This window comes from Mustelus asterias, chromosome 21 (genome assembly GCF_964213995.1).
Source record: "Mustelus asterias chromosome 21, sMusAst1.hap1.1, whole genome shotgun sequence".
NCBI lineage: Eukaryota > Metazoa > Chordata > Chondrichthyes > Carcharhiniformes > Triakidae > Mustelus > Mustelus asterias.
In genome coordinates this window covers 71157064-71180980 of record NC_135821.1, presented here as the reverse complement: position 1 = coordinate 71180980, position 23917 = coordinate 71157064, and the positions used below count along the sequence as shown (strand labels likewise).

General features: G+C 41.6%; 1 protein-coding gene across 2 annotated transcripts; it reads right to left on the bottom strand.

The window, feature by feature from the left end:
- Positions 1–3874: 3874 nt before the first annotated feature.
- LOC144509395 (uncharacterized) lies at positions 3875–21241 on the bottom strand. 2 transcript variants are annotated; one of them, XM_078238188.1, is made up of 6 exons: positions 21011–21241; positions 11893–12035; positions 10822–10934; positions 8648–8862; positions 6107–6196; positions 3875–5219 (listed from the first exon to the last, which is right to left on the bottom strand). In XM_078238188.1, the coding sequence occupies exons 1-6, from the start codon at positions 21115–21117 to the stop codon at positions 4391–4393; spliced, it is 1497 nt and encodes a 498-aa protein (XP_078094314.1). In that variant the 5' UTR covers positions 21118–21241; the 3' UTR covers positions 3875–4390. The 2 variants fall into 2 exon arrangements, with proteins under 2 accessions (XP_078094314.1, XP_078094315.1); XM_078238189.1 differs by lacking the exons at positions 11893–12035; positions 21011–21241 and adding an exon at positions 11329–11495.
- Between the last annotated feature and the right edge of the window lie 2676 nt (positions 21242–23917).

The following is a 23917-nucleotide window of genomic DNA, read 5'->3' as shown; positions in this document are numbered from 1 at the left end:
GGCCACCCAGGTCTCGGTACTTCAGAGGATGCCATCCACAACTAACAGGGTGTAGTCAGGAGGCGGCCTCTACCTCTGTTGTGGATGTCGCTAATGCACAAAGACATAGCGGTAGGGTTAGAAAAATTAATACTCAGGGTACCAAGGATGCCCAGGTGTTCACAATTTATATGGAGGCTGTACTGATGTAAATAGATTTCCATTTATCATGTCATATATGCCTCTTCTATATGATATACTTTGTTGTCATTCAAGTGTAACAGATTCCACCATGCGCCCTCCTCACAAATGTCCTAAGGTGTGTAGAACCATCTCCTAACAGTCTCGGTCTGTTGTATGTTCTGTACCAACATGTGTGAAATGTTAGTCTCAAAGAACTTTGTTAGCCAAGGACTTCTGACCTCTCTGACACCAGCATCACAGGTTCATCTGATGTTAACTTAACGTGATGCACGGGCATTCGGCCTCTGATATTCGGGTAAGCGTTCTCCAAGGCGGCCTTCACGACACACGACGGCAGAGTCGCTGAGCAGAAACTGATAGCCAAGTTCCGCACACATGAGGATATTGGGTTCATGTCACACTATTTGTAATCCCCACAGCTTGCCTGGACCTGCAGAGTCTCACTGGCTGTCCTGTCTGGAGACAATACACATCTCTTTAGCCTGTCTTGATGCTCTCTCCACTCACATTGTTTGTATCTTAAAGACTTGATTAGCTGTAAGTATTCGCATTCCAACCATTATTCATGTAAATTGAGTTTGTGTCTTTATATGCCCTGTTTGTGAACAGAATTCCCACTCACCTGAAGAAGGGGCTTGGAGCTCCGAAAGCTTGTGTGGCTTTTGCTACCAAATAAACCTGTTGGACTTGAACCTGGTGTTGTTAAACTTCTTACTGGAATAAAGAACCTCTGCTCTGAGCAGTCAGAGCTGCTGCAAGTGCAGTGTATAGAAAAGTAGGCAAACATACCTCATTCACAGGTGACAGGTGTACATCACTTATATGTGGTGGTGAATCCCACCCATTTAATTAGGCATCGACATGGCCTTTTGATTTCAAGTAGGGCTGATTCTGGCAAGTTAGTTTTAATGAGCATTCGTGACTTTTAAAATGGCAAATGTCATCACTCTACTGAAACTGGTAGCCACTTATGGAATCCACAGATGCGCAGAATGTGGAAATCCAGTGACTGTCAGTGATTCTATGCTTCTCTAGAGGGTGCCCCAGATTGCAACTAATGGTAATCATTTAAATCGATAGAAATGCTATAAAAACCTTGAAAATGTGACAATTTATTTAATGAGGTGTAATTGAGCTTTTAAACAGTGCATTCATAGAATCCCTACAGTGCAGAAGGAGGCCATTTGGCCATCAAGTCTGCACCGACCCATAATCCCACCCAGGCCCTATCCCCATAAGCCCATGCATTTACCCTAGCTAGTCCCCTGACACTAAGAACATAAGAAATAAGAGGAGTAGGCCATCTAACCCCTCAAGCCTGCTCCGCCATTCAATAAGATCATGGCTGATCTGATAGTGGGTTCAGTTCCACTTACCCGCCCGCTCCCCATAACCCTTAATGGTTAAAAATCTATCTGTGACTTAAACACATTTAACGAGGTAGCCTCTACTGCTTCATTGGGCAGAGAATTCTGGGAGACGTTCCTCAACTCTGTTCTAAATTGACTCCCCCATATTTTGAGGCTCTGCCCCCTAGTTCTTGTTTCCATTGTAAGTGGAAATAACCTCGCTGCTTCTACCCTGTCTAGCCCCTTCATTATCTTATATGTCTCTATAAGATCTCCCCTCAACCTTCTAAACTCCAATGAGTACAGGCCCAGTCTACTCAATCTCTCCTCATAAGCTAACCCCCTCATCTCCGGAATCAACCTGGTGAACCTTCTCTGTACCCCCTCCAAAGCTAATATATCCTTTCTTAAATAAGGGGACCAAAATTGTACACAGTACTCTAGGTGCAGCCTCACCAGTACCCTGTACAGTTGCAGCATGACCTCCCTGCTTTTATACTCCATCCCTCTCGCGATAAAGGCAAACATTCCATGTGCCTTCTTGATTACCTGCTGCACCTGCAAACTGAGTTTTGTGATTCATGCACAAGGACCCCCAGGTCCTTCTGCACAGTAGCATGTTGTAATTTTTCACCGTTTAAATAATAGTCCATTTTACTATTATTCCTTCCAAAGTGGATAGCCTCACATTTACCAACGTTATACTCCATCTGCCAGATCCTTGCCCACTCACTTAGCCTATCCAAATCTCTCTGCAGACTCTGTGTCCTCCACGCAATTTGCTTTCCCACTCATCTTTGTGTCATCCGCAAACATTGTTACCCTACACTCGGTCCTCTCCTCCAGATCATCTATGTATTTGGTAAATAGTTGAGGCCCCAGCACTGATCCCTGTCGGGGCAATTTGACATGGCCAATCCACCTAACTCGCACATCTCTGGACTGTTGGAGGAAACCCACAAAGACACGAGGAGAATGTGCAAACTCCACACAGTGACCCAAGCCAGGAATTGAACCCGGGTCCCTGGTGCTTTGAGGCAGCAGTGCCACTGTGCCCCAAATTAATTAATTTCATAATTATTGCAAAGCACAGACAACCAATTTTGTATTGATTGTCAGATTTCCACATCATTCAACATTCCACATATTGTGTAAGTTTAATGTTTAATTTAGTTTCTACCATAAGCAAATCCACAATAGCTTATTTTGCTACTTGAAAATCTAAATTAAAAGTGAAGGTTTTAAATGCTTTCAATCTCCTGGTTTCCTGCGTGAATATTTTAATCTGATTGGTGGTTTACCTACTTGCTGATATCACTGCTTCTGTTGAAGGATCAAAGACCTGAAATGTCTGTTTCTCTTCACAGATGTTGCCAGACTTGATGACTATTTCCAGCATTTTATGTTTTTACCAGTTTCATAATGATTATTGGAAATGAATGAATTTAATTCACAAATACCAAACAACTATTATGAAAGTCAGGTTAAGAATTTAAATTCAAAAGGCTTTGTATTTAGGATTATACAATTTTTAATAAAACATGCAGGGAATTATCTTATCAAATTTTTGAGGTACTGTATTGGAGCCTGCCTTTTAGAAGCTGGCTTCGGTGATCATCCCTTCCTAGCTAGGCAAGGGAATCTAAGGTTATTGGGGCCAGATGAGGAGAATTCAAGAGACCAAACAGATCAACCACGATCTTGTGGAATAATGGAGCAGGCTCAAGGGGCCAAATAGCCTACTTCTATTCCTACTTAGTGTGTTCGTAGCAGCTTCAGACTGACACTCAATTGTAAGGGAATTTACATTTATTTTGGATATCAAACATCAAAACAAGTCCTACAGGTGCTTACATTTATTTGCTGTTCTTGAGCTTCAGACAGTTGCCCAATTGGTGAATAAATTCAAAACCAGAACATCCAAGCTATACTGGTATCAGTCACTTGGGTTATATGAAAGTTAATGGGAATGCAATATAAATGCCTGCCCCTGCACTCCCCATCCTGGTCAAGGCTCCATGGGAATGTAAGATACTTCTATTGCAGCCTTGTACATCAGGAATTACCACCCCCATCAACACTCCTCAGAAAGGGAAAATATACATTAAAACCTGGAATTAATTTGGAAAAAAATGGACAAAGTTGAATAGTTGTCTGGTTTTGCTGAAGTGTTACATATTCAAGTGTATCTGTAAAATGTTAGAGGAACAAATACGTTTAAATTGATAGGCTGTTTACAAGGTGTTATGTCACCTTTTCTGGAATTTAAGCAGTTTATTCATACAGTCACCCATCTTGCTGCATCTACTCACCCAAAGACAATGAATCATGCCAACAATGGATTCCAGGCATTCATTTATTTGCATTTTATTGAACCAAACAAAAAAAGCAACGCACGTTAGCCAGCTGAAAAAAATAAAAAGAGCAGAAACTCAGGCAAAGAGCTATATCTCTTCTCACAATGGAGGGAAAAATCTCTCTACATTCTGATTACACTGTATTGGCAAAACTTTACAATTTGCTTTATGTTTTGGCTATGAAGTCCACAACATCAGAAACGGATTTTTTTTTAATGATCAATACAGATGAATGTATTTTAAGACTTCATTATACATATCTGAAAACATCAGCACTGATGGGCACCATTACTCTGCACACAGCATACCTACCTAAGAGTCCTCCTGACAGTACAAGCCCATCATAAAATTTTAATTTAGCACTAAATACATCTTTTCTATTGTGAAAAATGTACAGCATTTCAGTATCTATTTTTTGGATTATCTGTGATACAGCTAACAACAGACCTGCCAGAAAAAAAAAATCCGTTAAAGTTTTCATAGAAAATGTAGAGAGGAAATTTAGGACTTTGAGCGTGACCTGGACCTGGAACGAGACACAGATCTCGACACCGACTGAGAAGGTGAACCTGACTTTGAACGTGATCTGGCTTTAGTGATTGATTTGGACCTGGAACGGGATTTAGATTTGGCCTTCGATCTGGACCTTGACCTAGAACGAGATGCAGGACTTGATTTTGACTGTTCATTTGAGACCGATTCCCCATCCACTTCTTCACCTTCATCCTTAGATTCTTTCTCAACATTTGTTTTCCTACCCTCTTCCTCCTTTTCTTTTGATTCTGACCTTGACCTAGATCTAGATTGTTCCTTCTCACCTTTTCTCTTCCTGCTCTTACTGGTACTTTTAGTCTTGCTTTCACGTTTGCTACACTTTTTGTTCTTCTCATTTTTGCTCCGACTCCTGCTCCGGCTTCTGCTTTCGCTCCTGCTCCTCTTCCTGCCTTTTCTTCTTTCCTTGCTCTTGCTCCGACTTCTACTCTTACTCTTCTCTTTGCTCCTGCTCCTACTTTTGCTCTTATCTTTCTCTTTGCTTCTACTTCTGCTAACACTTTTTTCTGCATCTTTACTCTTACTCCGACTTCTACTCTTTTCTTTACTAACACTCCTTTCTTTCTCCCCATTTTCATTTCTGTTCTCAGCCTTTTCTTCTCCATTGTTGTCTTTAATCTGTTCAACACTCCTGCTCCTACTTTTCCCCTCACTTCCACTCCTGCTACTTGCTCTGATTTTCTTCTCTTTACTTCTGCTCCTGCTCTTGTTTTTGTTCTTGCTCACACTGCGACTTTTGCTTCTGCTTCCACTTTTGCTCCCAGAGTGCGTGCCAGACCTGAAAGAAAATGAATGGAAATGTTAGACATTTATCCGAAGAGATGCTCAAAGACAAGTGCGCACTGTAGTTAGAAACTAATAATCTATATCATGGATTTGTGGCATGGTTTTTCTGCCCTAGCAGCATGACTTTCTAAAAAGGTTTATTCGATAAAATGCATTTTCTCAGTCTCTGTATTTTTGATCATGCGGCTCATGTGATCTACGTACAGTGGAGCCCCGTTGTAACGCGATGGTTGGGGTCCATAAAATGTTATCGCGAATGTTATCATCGCGCTAAATCACTAAACCGGAAATAGTAAAAAAAAAAGGGTCCAATGATTCATCGCGTCATATCCGATTTTGCGCTAAACGGGGCTCCACTGTATATGATCAATGAAATGTTAATACACCAGACCGATGCAAGGTCTTAGTAAGAGTCAAAACAGAAACAGCCATTTGACAATTTCAGTAGCTTAGACACAATACGGTATAAATATAACTTACCATTTCAGCTTCCATATCTTATATTAACTTTTGAAAATGATGAATTTCCCCATCATCCTTACAATTGCCCTGTAATTTTCCACACTTTTATAATGTTGTAATCATTTGTTGTACACAATTTTAAAAAACATTTTTAAAATGCTTTAGAAGCTGAAATGATCTAAAATCGTCAAATGCCTTTTTCCAGAATTATCTATTTACCCTTCTGCAGAAATTTCACATCCCTATCTCAAGTCAGTTTCAACAGCAAGATATTTTCTCCTTCCATGCCAAATGAATAATCAAGATTGGTTCCCCAACCTCAAGTAAAGACAGCTCTGAAACAAGAAATTCTAACCCAATACTTTGTCAGTACGTAAATTGAAATGGTTCCAAATGATTGAAGTGGTTTATACGCACCGGGATTGAGACTGGCTGCTCTTACTGCTTCCACTGTGGCTTCGACTCTTGTTACGAGAACGGGAACGATTTCTGCTTGGGGAACGAGACCTAGTTTTTTTTTTAAAAAGGCAGAGAAAGGAGAAAAAGCATGTAATCGAAATGTACTAGTACAATAACCTCCATTTACATAGCATCTTTGATGTAACAATGTTTTCCATGATGCTTCATCAGACAAAAACAGATTCTGAGTCAAACAAGATATAAGGGGTCACTAAAAGCCTTGTCAAAGAGGCAGGCTTTAAGGGTTGCCTTAGAGAGTGAGGAGTGTGTGGAGAAATTCTAAAACTTAGGACCAAGTTAACTGAAGACATCGCCATGAATGGTGGTGGGGCGTGGCAGAGGCCAGAGAATAGCTAAACTTCTCAACTTGCATTTATATTGCATCTTTAATGTAGCAGAATTTTGTGAGGTACTTCACAGAAGTGCAATCAGACAGAAAAGAAACTGACATCAAGCAAATGGAAGAATGTTAGTATAAATACTGAAGGTATACCCACCAATGATAGGGGAAAGGTACAGGGAGACACAAAAAGCTAAAGTTGGCAGAATGTTTGGTCGGTCAAAGGCTGGGGAAAATTAGATACACAGGGGCAAATCCATTGAAGAATATGAAGGATGAATTAAAATCTTAAAATTGAAGAGTCAATGTGAATCAGTGAGAACAGAGGTGATATGTGAACAGGACTTGATACAAGTTAGGAAGGACATGGGCAGCAAAGTTTAGGATGAGCTCAGATTTATGGAGGTTGGAAAGAAAATGCGAGGCGGGCCAGACAACCATCAACATATTTGAGTTTGCGTTGGTGGGGTGGAGTCAGAAGGAAACCCACGCAGACATGGGGAGAACGTGTAGGCTCCACATGGACAGAGACCCAAGCCAGGAATTGAACCCAGGTTCTTGGCACTGTGAGGAAGCAGTGCTAACCACTGTGCCACCATAAATTCCAAAACGACAAGACAATCAAAGCTTAATTTTAAATTAACATTGGTTAACCAGAGTGAGCAATAATTGTGAATGTTTGCTGCATTGTTCTTGGAATGTGTTTTAATTAATTAATTAATTAAAGTGAATCGTGTGGAGGACGGAGAAGATCTGCAGAGCGATTTGGACAGGCTGAGTGAGTGGGCGAGGATATGGCAAATGGAGTATAACGTTGAGAAATGCGAGGTTATACACTTTGGAGGAAATAATAACAAATGGGATTACTATCTCAATGGAAACAAATTAAAACATGCTACCGTGCAAAGGGACCTGGGGGTCCTTGTGCATGAGACGCAAAAGCCCAGTCTGCAGGTACAACAGGTGATCAAGAAGGCAAATGGGATGTTGGCCTATATTGCGAGGGGGATAGAATATAAAAGCAGGGATGTCTTGATGCACCTGTACAGGGCATTGGTGAGGCCGCAGCTGGAATACTGTGTGCAGTATTGGTCCCCTTATATGAGGAAGGATATATTGGCATTGGAGGGAGTGCAGAGAAGGTTCACCAGGTTGATACCGGAGATGAGGGGTTTGGATTATGAGGAGAGGCTGAGGAGATTGGGTTTGTACTCGTTGGAGTTTAGAAGGATGAGGGGGGATCTTATGGAGACTTATAAGATAATGCGGGGGCTGGATAGGGTGGAGGCGGAGAGATTCTTTCCACTTAGTAAGGAAGTTAAAACTAGAGGACACAGCCTCAAAATAAAGGGGGGTCGGTTTAAGACAGAGTTGAGGAGGAACTTCTTCTCCCAGAGGGTGGTGAATCTCTGGAATTCTCTGCCCACTGAGGTGGTGGAGGCTACCTCGCTGAATATCTTTAAAGCGCGGATGGATGGATTCCTGATCGGTAAGGGAATTAAGGGTTATGGGGATCAGGCGGGTAAGTGGTACTGATCCACGTCAGATCAGCCATGATCTTGTTGAATGGCGGGGCAGGCTCGAGGGGCTAGATGGCCTACTCCTGCTCCTATTTCTTATGTTCTTAAAGGGCGGCACGGTAGCACAGTGGTTAGCACTGCTGCTTCACAGCTCCATGGACCTGGGTTCGATTCCTGGCTTGGGTCACTGTCTGTGTGGAGTTTGCACATTCTCCTCGTGTCTGCGTGGGTTTCCTCCGGGTGCTCCGGTTTCCTCCCACAGTCCAAAGATGTGCGGGTTAGGTTGATTGGCCGTGCTAAAATTGCCCCTTAGTGTCTTGAGATGGGTAGGTTAGAGGGATTAGCGGGTAAATATGTAGGGATATGGGGGTAGGGCCTGGGTGGCATTGTGGTCGGTGTAGACTCGATGGGCCGAATGGCCTCTTTCTACACTGTAGGGTTTCTAAGATAAATCCATTTTAAAAAATACCAACAAATAGAACTTGGGATAGTTTTGATATTTCGGTGGGAGATTTTTTTTCTTCAGAAGTTGAGCTTTTAATAAGACCAACAAACCAACACCTCCCTCTGCAAAATTGGTCAACTTTGACAAATTATCTGCTGACCTTTAATGTCAATTTTAAATCGACCCAGAATTACCGTGAGCGGCTGCGGCTCCTCGAGTATGAGCGTCGTCGCCGTGACGAAGGCCTGTCTTCAACCAATCTGATTTTCCTGCCATTAACCTCTGTGCCATCCAGTTTTTCAAGCGCTCTTTTCATATCAGAGTAGGACTTAAATTCAATCACACCTTCATTCTTTCTTCCTTTGTGTGCATCTGCATATGTAACTTCACCTGCTTGACGCATATAATCCTAAAAAAGCACAGTGCAATTTCATGTTTTCTTTTACTTTTCATTCAACATTTCCTATTTCATTATGTTCAATAGAGAGAACCATTGAGATTTACAACTATAAGCAACGCAGCTGAACATATTGCATACAATTATCTGAATTTTAGAATTACTAGTCAGCTGTATAAAAATAATCATTTGGTATACTGTACTTGTACTAATCATTCTGAACTAAGCCAAGCTTATTCACAGAATACCCTCATAACAAAGCGCCAAATTTTCAAATATATTTTCTCATAATGCCAAGTCCCTGTGAAACGGCATGTGAACAAAAAAAATGTGTATTGGTCTTGCATTAACAGTATGGATGAGAAGTCTAATCCAATGTAACTTGCGATGTGAATATTGATTGTACCTATTTCAGAAGACGCACCCGGCTAAAAATTTAACTGCATGCCATAATTGCTCAAGTTGCATATTACTTTATCCGTATTTCATATTTCTCATTAGAACCAAGAGGTAATCATATTTGAACCAGATTATAATACTCTTATCAACATTTGCTGCCAGTTTGTATTCCGTCGGGCAGTGTATGCTTTTGCTTACTGCCTTCTGCCCTCCAGCAATCATCATCCCAGCTAAAATTGATGATCAATACTAAAAATATCAATACACACCTAAAATTTATAAACCATGTTCAATATTTTAAATGGCAAATTTATGTGCATCCAGCATTAATCCTGCTTCTAAACTTGAACCTTATATACTATTCCAGTGGTTCTTATGTAGGCACTTTACCTTCAGAAATGAAATCCACCTGATGTTCCACTGTCTACTTTTATGGCACCATCACCACAAGGATTGCAGTGGTTCAAGAAGGCAGCCACCCATCACCACCTCAAGGCAACTAGGAATGGGCAATAAATGAGGTCGTGCCATCATCACCAACATCCCGAGAACAAATAAAAATATTTTGGGTACTACAATTTCCATTTTTGCCACCCCCTCCAACTTCCTTAAATCTAGTGTAATTTTCATGTTAGTGCTTATATTATTCACATTTATTAATCATTTCAAACATAGCTTTAATTGTGTGCAGCCAACACTCAATCATCAACCTCATTTCTACTCGATAGAGCTAGAAACTCGAATTGCAAACTTATGTTTAAATATTAGGAGGTCATAGGTTATTGTTTCAACCATAGATGATGCATTATAATCAGGCACCCACATAAAACTACTCTTGCAAAATAATTAACTGAAATATTTAGCAAGGCATGGTTAATGTTGAAGTATTTAAAAAACCCAATTACCTCCCTATCCCTTTAAAAGGCATTAACTTTTCCAGGGATATGTTTCAAGGCAACCTGGCACTCTCTCAAATCTATCTCTTCACATGAGAACCTCAATGGCCAACACAACCGAACATGACCCAGTTCTCATCCAAATACCACATGGGTGACTTAAGTGATCACTTAATAGTGATCAGAAGAAATCTGGATGATTGAACACTACCAAGTCCCAATTATGCTTATGCCAATTCCAATATACTCATGTCACTGTTGCTGAATTAGATAACACAACAGTGACTGGGTATCAAACATGGGAATTTATGGTCTACATGATTCAACTGCACACTTGTTATTTGCTTATTTAAATCAATTTCCAATATTCTATTCTTCAAGAATGAAGAGATAAAGTAACTATATTGTTAGGTTACACTTTACATTTTGAGCACCTAGATCATGTCTTGCTAAATTGGAATGTTTTAAAACTAAATTAAGCTAAATGTTACCTTCTTAATCATCCACAACTAAACTTTGACTCAGAACATTTTCTTGCTTTATCTACAGCTATAAACTACTTAAAAATCTAAACCCAGGTTACACATGAAACTTTGAAAGCATCCTATCCCCCAAAAGGAATCTTCACAATATATATTTTTGACAAATCTTTCAGTCATACAGATACAGAACAAACCTTTAAATCTTGCCAGCTGCACCGACTAGATAAATTTTCGACAATAAGTCTATATTCTGTACGAGTTGGAGGTCCATATCGGTCTCTTCCAGATCTTCTATAACCATAACCACCTTTAAGGTGACAGGTAAATACAACAAGAATATTTTAGTTACTGTATATGCATTGATTTTAATTCCCCACTAAAAATAGATTACATTGATAAAATTACAAATACATCTAAAGATTAACATCTCGATCCAGTAATTTAAACTAAACTATCATCCCATTACAGTATAAAAATTAACATTACTTTTCACCTTAAATTTCATAAATTAAAACTATTGTATTAAGAGAATTAAACATTACAAAATTAATTTTATAGATACTATATTACTTTTATAGATACTAAATACTATTTAAATTGAATCAGAAATATTTACACAAGCATGCATAATAAATTACATGAAAATGATAATGATTTGATAAAGTAACCAAACCACTAAACCAGTTACCATCTATACTTACGGTGAAATATGGTTTTCAGAATATCTGACATGAAAAAGATTTCAGGCACCTATTTTCAGTTTTATCACATCTGCCTCTAACCCTTGGGGTCCTCACCACCCAGGTCTAATGGCAAGAGTAGCAGTCGTCACATGGCTTCCTTAAGGTCAGCCAAAGGTCAATGGTCTTAGGTCTTAGAGCCACTCATGGAAAGGTAACCCAAGGCCAGCAAATGGAACAGGCAGTCATCTTAGCCTCAAAGGACTCTTTTAATTAAAACATTGAGGTCTTTGTTAAGACTATGGTATCAACAATCACAATGAAAACATCGATTCAATTATAATTTTAAATGACTTACTATAATAACTTGAGCAAAAATTGTCAAATAATGAACATTAAGTAAATGCGAATATTAAATACAAATTCCAATAAGACAGTTTTTAACATGCAAGTGCTTAAAGTTATTACAAATGTAAATTGTTGCTAGTTATTCTATATCACCAATTCAGATTTTGTAGTTTGACTTATTTCATTGAATTACATTAAATATTTTCAAATTGTGACTAAAAAAGTGAAAACGCTTACTACGCTGAGAGGTATAACCACCATCCCTTCGAGGACCTCTAGCATGTTCAACGATTACTCGTTCCCCACAAAGTTCTTTACCATTCAGCTCATAAACAGCATCATCTGCATCTCGAGGATCATCAAATTCAACAAAGCCATACCTATAAACGGAGAAACAAAACTTTAAAACATTTTTCACTACAGCTAACACTTTGCAAGCATATACAAATAAACGTAGCCTTGGACTAGAAGCAGATAGCAGTAGCAAATCCCAACTCTCGTAGTCAAATTGCAGAAAAAGAGGGGAAGCTGCAGCATCTGCACAAACAGAACTAAAATACTACACTAATTTGGAATGCCTGCGGTTATGATAACAAGAAAATTCAAAGGATTTCTCCTGGACCCAAGGTCTTGCAGAAACTGAGCATAGCACACGGGAATCTGAAAGTTTTGGGATACTAGAGTATGAACATTTAGTTCACCCGTCAGAAATTCCGTTTTAGCAAAGGAGTTAACCACTTGAATTAAATAGCTTAATTCTTCAATAATAGCAGGAAGAGGACTTTCTGATGAATGCAGTTACTAGAGTACCAAGTAATAACATCAAAGACTAGGATTACGTTTTCAACAGTTTCATAAGATAAATAAAGTTTGACTTCCACTATTTCCCTTGGTTTTTTTTAATGCACTGTAAACATTCCATTGTAACCCAATACAACACATTCATAAGTGATGTAACAGAGAGATGAAGGTAGTGCAGTAGATGTTGTACATTTTGAAAGTATCTTATACAGACTTATTCACAAAATAGCACAATTTATTAAGGCGACAGTGCTAGCTTGGATTTGTAATAGGCAAAGGGATAGAAGGCAGAAAGCAGTTGTAAACAAATGTTATTCTGATTGGAGAGAAGTATTAAGTGCCTATTCTCCTAGGAGTCAGTACTATCATTATTTTACATGTCATACGTGGACTTGGATATTGAACATCCATCATTCAGTGAGTAACCATTCTGTGTTTCTACTCTATGATACAAAACTAGGCAACACAGTAAACTGAGCAAGATTGTTGCAGACTGCAGAAGGACATGGGCAGACTGATGAAATGGCAATTGCAGTATATTGATAAGATTATGTGAATGGGCAAAAATTTGGCAAATAGATTTCAGCGTGGGATTTCAACCACTAAAAAGGATAGAATAGGGTCATTTCTACATGATGGAAAATTAGAAATATTGGTGATTCAATGAGATTTGGGGGGCCAAGTAAATACATTAAGATATCATGTACATGTACAGAAAAATCTAAAAGGAATGCTGGTCTTGGTACCTAGAGGATCAAAATAAAAGTGAGCAGGAGTTATGCTACAGTTATACAAAGTGCTGGTTAGACAACATCTTGAGTGCAGTGAGTAGTTCTGGGTACCACACATTAGGAAGGATATATTAGCCTCAGAGAAAGTCTAGCATAGGTTTACCAGAACAATATTTGGACTTCAAGGGTTGAATTATGAAGACCATAAAGCTAGGGTGCTTTTCCTTGGAATTTAGCTTAAGCAGGATTTGGTAGAAGTCTTCAAGAGATTAAGGGGAACAGAGGGTTGATACGGAGAAACTAATTCCACCAATTGGAAAATCTAGGATGAGGGGACATCTTTTTGTGTCCAACCAAATAAAGGAAATCAAATTAACTAGGGCAGTCTAAAAACTGTACCAAATCTTTCAGGAGTGAAATTAGAAAACACTGCTTCACATATGTAGGATGGTGAAATTTTGGAACTCTCTGCCCCAAAAAGCAATTGATGTTAGATCAAATGTAAATTCAAAATGTGAGATTGATAAGATTTTTTTCAAGGTATCAAGGAATTATAGAGTCAGGTCACAGAATTAGCTATAATCTCAATGAATGGTGGAACTAGTCAGCCTTCCTTCATTACCTGAATTGTGAAATGATGGATTTTGGGAGCAACAACATGGAAATGCTGTATAATCTAAGATATATCTTGAGAGGATGTGCAAAAGCAGAGAGGCACAAGGATGCATTTTAGAGTCATAGAGGTTTACAGCATGGAAACACGCCTTTCGGCCCAACTTGTCCATGCCGCCCTTTTTTAAACCCTAAACTAGTCCCAATTGCCCGCATTTGGCATATCCCTCTATACCCATCTTACCCATGTAACTGTCTAAACGCTTTTTAAAAGACAAAATTGTACCCGCCTCTACTACTACCTCTGGCAGTTTGTTCCAGACGCTCACCAACCTCTGTGAAAAAATTGCCCCTCTGGACACTTTTGTATCTCTCCCCTCTCACCTTAAACCTATGCCCTCTAGTTTCAGACTCCCCTACCTTTGGGAAAAGATATTGACTTTCTAGCTGACCTATGTCTCTCATTATTTTGTAGACCTCTATAAGATCAGCCCAAAGCCTCCTAAGCTCCAGGGAAGAGTACCAATCTATCCAGCCTCTCCTTATAACTCAAACCATCAAGTCCCGGTAGCATCCTAGTAAATCTTTTCTGCATTCTTTCTAGTTTAATAATATCCTTTCTATAATAAGGTGACCAGAACTGTACACAGTATTCCAAGTGTGGCCTTACCAATGTCTTGTACAACTTTAACAAGACGTCCCAACTCCTGTATTCAATGCTCTGACCAATGAAACAAGCATGCTGAATGCCTTCTTCACCACCCTGTCCACCTGAGACTCCACTTTCAAGGAGCTAAGAAACTGTACCCCTAGATCTCTTTGTTCTATAACCCTCTCCAACACCCTACCATTAACTGAGTGAGTCCTGTCCTGGTTCGATCGACCAAAGTGCATCACCTCACATTTATCTAAATTAAACTCCATCTGCCATTTGTCAGCCCACTGGCCCAATTGATCAAGACCCCTTTGCAATCCTAGATGTCCACTATGCCACTAATCTTGGTGTCACCTGCAAACTTACTAACCATGCCTCCTATATTCTCATCCAAATCATTAATATAAATGACAAATAACAGTGGACCCAGCACCGATCCCTGAGGCACACCGCTGGTCACAGGCCTCCAGTTTGAAAAACAACCCTCTACAACCACCCTCTCTCTGTCTTCTGTCATCAAGCCAATTTTGTATCCATTTGGCTACCTCACCCTGGATCCTGTGAGATTTAACCTAACAACCTACCATGTGGTACCTTGACAAAGGCCTTACTAAAGTCCACGTGGACATCAACTGCACTACCGTCATCTACCTTCTTGGTTACCCCTTCAAATTTTCTCAAATCCTGAACAAAGGAACACAAGTAAGCTCAAGTCTGTTCCAGCATCCAGATCACGGCAGTGATTTAACTCCTTCAGGGGGCAGACCAAGCTAAAGCATTTAAGAAAGTTCATATCATAGTCAATTTCATAAACGGGGCATTTTTAATTTTAGTGATCAAAGGTGATTCAAAACCTTGGAAGTTTTTATGCTGTGATACAGGATTTTGAACAATTATTCAGCATGTCTGTTTTGTCAGTAATGAGAGACAGATAAAGTAACAGCTCAGATTGTTTCACATAAATGTATCAATAGGGAACGGTTACGTTGCTTGTCCAATATCCAGTGCTGGATGAGCAGAAGCTTTTTGCAACTTAATATTGAGACCAAAGTCACTGTATTTTGTCTTGAACCATTAACTCTATTCTGTTTGGTCTGTCTGAGGCTGACTCACAACCTTGGCATTTGTTTGATCCCAGATGAGCTTATGACCAAAATTTGCACAATTACTAAGACTGTCTACTTCCAACTCCGTAACTGCGCCCGTCTCCCACCCATGCCTCAGTTAATTTACAGAAACCTTATGCCATGGTTTTATTGACTATATATCTTACTATTCCAACATTCTCTAGTCAATGTTTTGCCCTCCATAAACTTAAGCTCATTCCAAACTTTGCTGTTCATGTCCGAATCTGCACCAAGTCTCATGCTGCCACGACCTCTGTCTGCTGACCTACACCAGCTGCAGGTTTAGCAAGATCTCAACTTTAAACATCTGATCCTTGCTTTGGTAGCCTCTCCCCTCTCTATCTCTGTAACATTTAGTCCTACAAGTCTCCAATTCTGGCCTTGTGCACTTGCCCAATTTTAATCACTTCATTATTGATTACTGTAATTCTAAATACCTGAGCCTCAAGATCCCTCCCTAAGACTCATCTCCTCTCACTTTGTTCCCTTCTTTAAAAAAACTCTTCAATCCAACTTTTCCTTCTGTGCTAACATCTCATATGGCTTGATATTGAATTTCATTTGATAACCTTCCTGTGAACCATTTTAGGAGATTTGAATGTCAGTTGTTAGGTTTCTATCTACCCATGAGTCAAGATCATTTTAACGGTTTCCTGTTTGAGATCAATTTTATTTCATTAAAATAAAGAACTATCAGAACATTACATTCCAATTTTCTCAAAGATTAAATTAAGTTTGCCAGGAATTGCAATCCTTGCTGTTCAATGTATTTCTCTCTCACTATCACAGCAGTAATTTACATCAGATGTGTAGGAGCCTGGATAAAACAAAAGGCTGGGAGAAAAAGAGGTTATGATTAGTGTACAGTTATTTTAATATTTGATACAGAATGAAGAGCACAATCAGAAACCTGATAAGTTTCTAATAAGTGATGGAATGGGTAATGATGGCTGTGCTTCATAGCTTATTTAATTGTGAAAAAAAGGATATGGATTCTGTTTCAGGACTTTGTCTTTTATGCAGAAAAACAATTTTAAAAATGCAAGTCCTTCAATGGATTAGATGGTACAAATCCCAGACAACTGGTAGGGAATAGTTGATTGCATTTAGTTTAGGCAAAAATAAAACTTTGTAGTTCCACAAACACAAAAAGAAAAATCATAGCAAGTTTAACCAAGTTCACAGCAAGCTCATGGATTTTAAAAGGAGGTGTGTACACTACTACACATGTAAAAACAATTATAAAATGTTCACTAGACAGCCATACATCTACTCTTCACAACAATTTTTATTAAAATTTATTTATTAGTCATAAGTAGGTTTACATTCACACTGCAATGAAGTTACTGGGAAAATTCCCTACTCGCTGCACTCCGGTGCTTGTTCGGGTACACTGAGGGAGAATTTAGCACGGCCAATCCACCTAACCAGCACGTCTTTTGGACTGTGGGAGGAAACCGGAGCACCCAGAGGAATCCCACGCAGACACAGGGAGAACTTGCAGACTCCACACAGACAGTGACCCAAGCCGGAAATTGAACCCAGGTTCCTGGTGCTGTGAGACAGCAGTGCTAATCACTATGCCACCGTGCCAATTGACTGCAAACAAGTTGGATGTCCGTATTCATTATTTTTTTAAAAATTCATTCGTGGGACATGGGTGGCGCTGGCTGGCCAGCATTTATTGCCCATCCCTAGTTACCCTTGAGAAGGTGATGGTGAGCTGCCTTCTTGAAACGCTGCAGTCCACGTGCTGTGGGTTAATTCTCACTGCTGTTAGGGAGGGAATTCCAGGGTTTTGACGTAGCGACTGCAAAGGAACGGCAATATATTTCCAAGTCAGGATGATGAGTGGCTTGGAGGAGAACTTGCAGGTGGTGGCATTCTCACGTATCTGCAGCCCTTGTCCTTCTTGGTGGAAGTGGTCATGGGTTTGGAAGGTGCTGTCTAAGGATCTTTGGTGAATTGCTGCAGTGCATCTTTTAGATGGTACACACGGCTGCTACTGAGTGTCTGTGGTAGAGGGAGTGGATGTTTGTGGGTGTGGTGCCAATCAAATGGGCTGCTTTGTCCTGGATGGTATCAAGCTTCGAGAGTTGGAGCTGTACCCATCCAGGCAAGTGGGGAGTATTCCATTACACTCCTGACTTGTGCCTTGTAGATGGTGGACTGGTTTGGGAAGTCAGGTGGTGAGTTACTTGCCGCAGTATTCCCAGCCTCTGACCTGCTCTTGTAGCCACTGTGTTTATGTGGTGAGTCTGGGTGAGTTTTTGGTCAATGGTAACCCCAAGGATGTTGACATTATGCTGTTGTGAAATACTTATCCCACAACAGTTGTACAAGAGCTCTGGGGCCATTAAGTCCTGGCATATATAGGAATACACAGTAAGAAGTCTCACAACACCAGGTTAAAGTCCAACAGGTTTATTTGGTAGCAAATACCATAAGCTTTCGGAGCACTGCTCCTTCGTCAGATGGAGTGGATATCTGCTCTCAAACAGTGCACAGGCACAGAAATCAAGTTACAGAATACTAATTAGAATGCAAATCTCTACAGCCAGCCAGGTCTTAAAGGTACAGACAATGTGGGTGGAGGGAGCATTCAGCACAGGTTAAAGAGATGTGTATTTTCTCCAGACAGAACAGCTAGTGAGATTCTGCAAGATCAGGGGGAAAGCTGTGGGGGTTACTGATAATGTGACATAAATCCAACATCCTGGTTTAGGCCGTCCTCATGTGTGCGGAACTTGGCTATCAATTTCTGCTCAGCGACTCTGCGCTGTCGTGTGTCGTGAAGGCCGCCTTGGAGAGCGCGTTCTCCAAGGCGGCCTTCACGACAGTGCAGAGTCGCTGAGCAGAAATTGATAGCCAAGTTCCGCACACATGAGGACGGCCTAAACCGGGATGTTGGATTTATGTCACATTATCAGTAACCCCCACAGCTTTCCCCCTGATCTTGCAGAATCTCACTAGTTGTTCTGTCTGGAGACAATACACATCTCTTTAACCTGTGTTGAATGCTCCCTCCACCCACATTGTCTGTACCTTTAAGACCTGGCTGGCTGTAGAGATTTGCATTCTAATTAGTATTCTGTAACTTGATTTCTGTGCCTGTGCACTGTTTGAGAGCAGATATCCACTCCATCTGACGAAGGAGCAGTGCTCCGAAAGCTTATGGTATTTGCTACCAAATAAACCTGTTGGACTTTAACCTGGTGTTGTGAGACTTCTTACTGTGCTTACCCCAGTCCAACGCTGGCATCTCCACATCATATATAGGAATATCCAGCTGGTTATCTGCATTTAACATAATCAGAATCTGCACTGAAATTTAACAATACAATTTTGCCAGTCATTTCATGGAAATGAAAGGGATGGAGGTAAAAGAGCATGAGAGCAAATAGCAGCAAAGTAGTTAAAAGTCTTCAAGCTAAAATCAGCAACATATTTTTTAAGATGTTGATCAACCTGCTTGTAATTGGCAATGTTTATTTCAGAGGTTTCCAGCATTGGTAATTTTAAACTTTGCCACTGTTATTAAAAATAGTGCCAGGGATCTTTTGTATCCTCCTGAAAAGACAGATGAAGCCTTGATTCCATCCAAAGGATGGCAACAGCATTCACTCACTTACAGCACTCTAACACTCCTGACTCTGGACTGCGATTGAAGCCCATGACTTTTTGACTCAAGGGGCAAGAGTGCTACCCACTGAGCAAGAGTAAAATACCAGAGTCCTTGGATGAGAGGATTGTCCAAAGAGAGACTGAATAGGTTAAGTATATTTCTTGGTATTTATAAGAATGGGAGGTGATATCTCTGAGACATGTAACAAAAAAATTCAAGGACTTGAAGGGCGACACAGTGGCAAGTACTGCTGCCTCTCAGTGCCAGGGACCCAAGTTCAATTCCAGCCTTGTGTGTGGGTGTGGAGTTTGCACATTCTCCCTGTGTCTGCATGGGTTTCCTCCATATGCTCTGGTTTCCTCCCACAGTCCAAAGTTGAGAGTTAGATTGATTGGCGGTGCTAAATTGCCCCTTAGTGTCCAAACATGTATCGGTAGAGTGGACTAGCCATGGTAAATGCTAATGGTAATTGTTGTGGGGATAGGGCAGGGGTAAGATGATCTTTCAGAGAGTCAATGCAGAATTGATGGGCTGAATAGCCTCCTTCTGCACTGCAGGGATTCTATGATTCTAAATCACAACTTCAGAATAAGGGGTCGTCCATTTAAGGCTGAGACATAAGAACATAAGAAATAGGAGCAGGAGTAGGCCATCTAGCTCCTCGAGCCTGCCCCGCCATTCAATAAGATCATGGCTGATCTGACGTGGATCAGTACCACTTACCCGCCTGATCCCCATAACCCTTAATTCCCTTACCGATCAGGAATCCATCCATCCGCGCTTTAAACATATTCAGCGAGGTAGCCTCCACCACCTCAGTGGGCAGAGAATTCCAGAGATTCACCACCCTCTGGGAGAAGAAGTTCCTCCTCAACTCTGTCTTAAACCGACCCCCCTTTATTTTGAGGCTGTGTCCTCTAGTTTTAACTTCCTTACTAAGTGGAAAGAATCTCTCCGCCTCCACCCTATCCAGCCCCCGCATTATCTTATAAGTCTCCATAAGATCCCCCCTCATCCTTCTAAACTCCAACGAGTACAAACCCAATCTCCTCAGCCTCTCCTCATAATCCAAACCCCTCATCTCCGGTATCAACCTGGTGAACCTTCTCTGCACTCCCTCCAATGCCAATATATCCTTCCTCATATAAGGGGACCAATACTGCACACAGTATTCCAGCTGCGGCCTCACCAATGCCCTGTACAGGTGCATCAAGACATCCCTGCTTTTATATTCTATCCCCTTCGCAATATAGGCCAACATCCCATTTGCCTTCTTGATCACCAAATGAGACTCCAAATGCCTTCACTGAAAGGACGCCTCATATTAGATGTCAGTTGCAAATCAAACATAATTAAAGGTTAATCAGTAATGGGGTGGGTAGAGGCAGAAAGTGCCGCCTCTTATCCTCCAATGGGCAATCCAAGCCACAAACCTACCACGCTGCCATGTCCCACTGCACAAAGGGCTGCAGGGCTCGCGCACGAGGCTTGATCGCGCGCGGGGCAGTGTGCGCGGCGCGGGGACGCGCTGCCGCTGTTTTTTGGCGCGCGCGGGCGTGACGCAGCTGCAGCCCCAACAAAGAGCAGCAGCGGGAGGAATGAAAATACACGAGGCCTCCCCCCGGCACCAGGCCCGGGAGAAGCCGCCTACAGCTTCCCCGCTCCGCGGGTAGTTTTGAGTAAGAAATGGGGATAATGAGCCCCCACCCCCGCCCCCTGGGAGGGAAATCCGGCGGCCCCGGAGGAGGGGGGCACTCGCCGCTCGGGCGCCATTTTCTTTCTAACTGGTGTCTGACCGGCTCACCCGTTCTTTATGTCCACCTCCAAAATCTTTCCGTAGCCCTTGAAGAAGCGCTCCACATCCCGCTCCCGGGCCTGGTAACTGAGCCTGCCGATGTAAACCCGCGGCATCTCCTTTCTCTCTCTCACACACACACACACGCTGTTAGGCCGCTGGCGCGCTTTCCCAAAGTCACCGTTGCTCCAGCTCTCTCGCTGGCCGCCGCCGTGCGTGAGCGCGGAGCCCCGCCCCTTCCCCCGTGCGTGAGCGCGTAGCCCCGCCCCCTCCCCGTGCGTGAGCGCGGTGCCCCGCCCCCTCACCCGTGCGTGAGCGCGGAGCCCCGCCCCCTCACCCGTGCGTGAGCGCGGAGCTCCGCCCCCTCACCCGTGCGTGAGCGCGGAGCCCCGCCCCCTCTCCCGTGCGTGAGCGAGGAGCCCCGCCCCCACCCAATGTGTGAGCGAGGAGCCCCGCCCTCTCACCCGTACGTGAGCGCGGACTCCCGCCCCCACCCCGTGCGTGAGCCTTCCGTCGCGGTTGTCAGGTACGTCTGGGCCCTCTCTCCAAAGAGGTTGAGAGGAAAGGAATTAAGCACATTTTGCAAAGCATCTTTCAGGACCGCAGCACATGCCAAAGCTCTTTGCTTGCAATGGATAGTCTTCAAAGCTTACAGCAATTATACATTCCTTCAAGGTGCAAACACCCCCCCCCCTCCCCACCCCACCCCACTAAAAGAGCCAGCCACCCATGGATGACAAAGGAAGTTAAGGATTATGTAAGAATCAATTAAAACTGCAGGGTGACCTCATAAAAATCTCAGCCTCACACTGCAGTGATTCCAGCTCAATCTCCAAAACCTGGAGCCAAATGAGAAAATGCTGGAAAATCTCAGCGGGTCTGGCAGCCTCTGTAAGGAGAGAATAGAGTTGACGTTTCGAGTCCAGATTGACCCTTTGACAAAAATTGTCTTTTCTCTCCTTACAGATGCTGCCAGACCTGCTGAGATTTTCCAGCGTTTTCTCTTTTGGTTTCCGATTCCAGCATCCGCAGTAATTTGCTTTTATCCAAAACCTGGAGCTTGAGATGCTGCAGATGATCACATTTCCTATACCTGTGCACATGAGAAGTGCCCTGGATAACCACATGGAACAGGCCATGCACTCCATGTGTCTGAGCTGTGCTGCCATGCCTCTATTTATTAGATAACTAAGCTTGGCAACTTAAATAACTAAAGACTCACCAACTACTTAACAATAAACTGCTTCTCTTGCACTGATGTCACTTTATTTTGCAGATTTTAATTTTCTGAAAACTCCAGAACTCTTTACTATACCTACCTATTTAATGTTAACTTTATTCCATAGGTTTGAACACTGCCAATGTTCAATTTGGTCTTAGGTTGAATGCTAATTAATTGATAAAGTACTAAAGTTATTAATGAAATATAATAATAAAAATTCAAAACTCACCTGTTTGCTCACTACACATGTTATATTCAAGGACTGTAATGTAGGATTGACGGACAAATCTGGAACATCTCCTGTTTTTCAAAATAGTGCTGTCAGGTCATCTGTCATGTGAGTGTACCTTTAAGAAAGATTTTGTTTAAATCATGCAGTTTACAGCTTCAGTGATGTCATTTGGGATGGAGCTAAGCTGTAGCAGTCAGGTGATAGGGCTTTCAGTTTTGTTTGTGGCAGTCAGGTGATAGTGGTCTTTTACTTTGGGCTTTCAGTTTTGTTTTGGGAAGTGTGTTGGAAGCAGTTTAGCAACAAGCTAAGAAGCAGTATCTCTCTCTCTCCCCCTCCCTGTTCTTTTTGTTTGGTTCCGAAACTGGTATCAGGTAGTTGAAGGAGAGGCTTATTGCCAGCCTGCCTTAAAGAAGCTGTGTTTTGGGAAACACATTCAATTACAACCTCTTCTGAGTTTCTTCACAAGGGATTTTCAGCATTTAACTCAGGAGGCTAGATTCCTGCAACAATTGGGCATTAACCTATGCTGTATTGTGCTTATTTGGAGGGTTTTGTATATTGGATGTTGGCTTTGGTTGGAACACATTGGAGATACTCTTTAAGAGTTATACATTATCGTGGTTGTTGTGTTTCTTGTTTGTAATTGTTAAAAGTTCTTGCTAATTGTCTTACTATACATGTCAACAATATTCTTAAACTTTGTTTTTGATAAAAGCTCCTCGTGGTCAGTTGAATCACACCTGAAGTGAAACCTCTCATGCTCATCCTAGCCAAATTCAACATAAAAATTACAGTTGGGTGAGCTTCATAGAACACCTTGAAGTATCCGACCTTGACTTGTAACACACCTGACAGGGCAGATAAGGATTCAGTTTAGCATATTTGAAAGGCAGCACCTCTGACAGTACAGCAAACCGACAGTACCACATTGGAATGTTTACATTGTTATGGTCATGTCATGTGCCCGTAAAGCTTATTGGATGATGGAATATGGACACTATCTTCACAAAATGGACTCCAAAAAGTTAGGTGACTTCTTTTGTGGTTTCTGTACAAAGACATTAAACAGAGGCTGGAATTGTCTTTTTGAGTGGATGTAAAAGATCCTTTGGCACCATCTTGAAGAAGAGCAGTGGAGTTCTCATATGGGCCATTATCACATTGCTCTCTGTGGGAGTTTGCTGTGTGAAAATTGGCTGCCGTGTTTCCTACATTGCAACATTGACAACACTTCAAAAGTACTTAATTGGCTGTGAAGTGTTTTGAGATATCCGGTGGTCATGAAAATGCCAGTCTTTTTATTATTTTTCAAAAATTACAATGTTTTTAAATTCATTCATGGGACTTGGCTGTTACTGGCTGGCTAGCATCTGTTGTCCACCCCCAGTTGTCTGAGGGCAGTTGAGAGTTAACCACATTGATGTGGCTCTGGAGTCACATGTAGGCTAGACCAGGTAAGGAT

Bases quoted from the DNA above. Each gene is read 5' to 3' on its own strand.
- LOC144509395 (XM_078238188.1), bottom strand. From the start codon at position 21,117: ATGCCGCGGGTTTACATCGGCAGGCTCAGTTACCAGGCCCGGGAGCGG. The intron at 8,863-10,821 runs GTTTGTTCTGTA...GTGCTTTTTTAG, and splicing joins GCAGCTGGCAAGATTTAAAG to GATTATATGCGTCAAGCAGG. The intron at 5,220-6,106 runs GTGCGTATAAAC...ATTTTCTTTCAG, and splicing joins AGCAGCCAGTCTCAATCCCG to GTCTGGCACGCACTCTGGGA.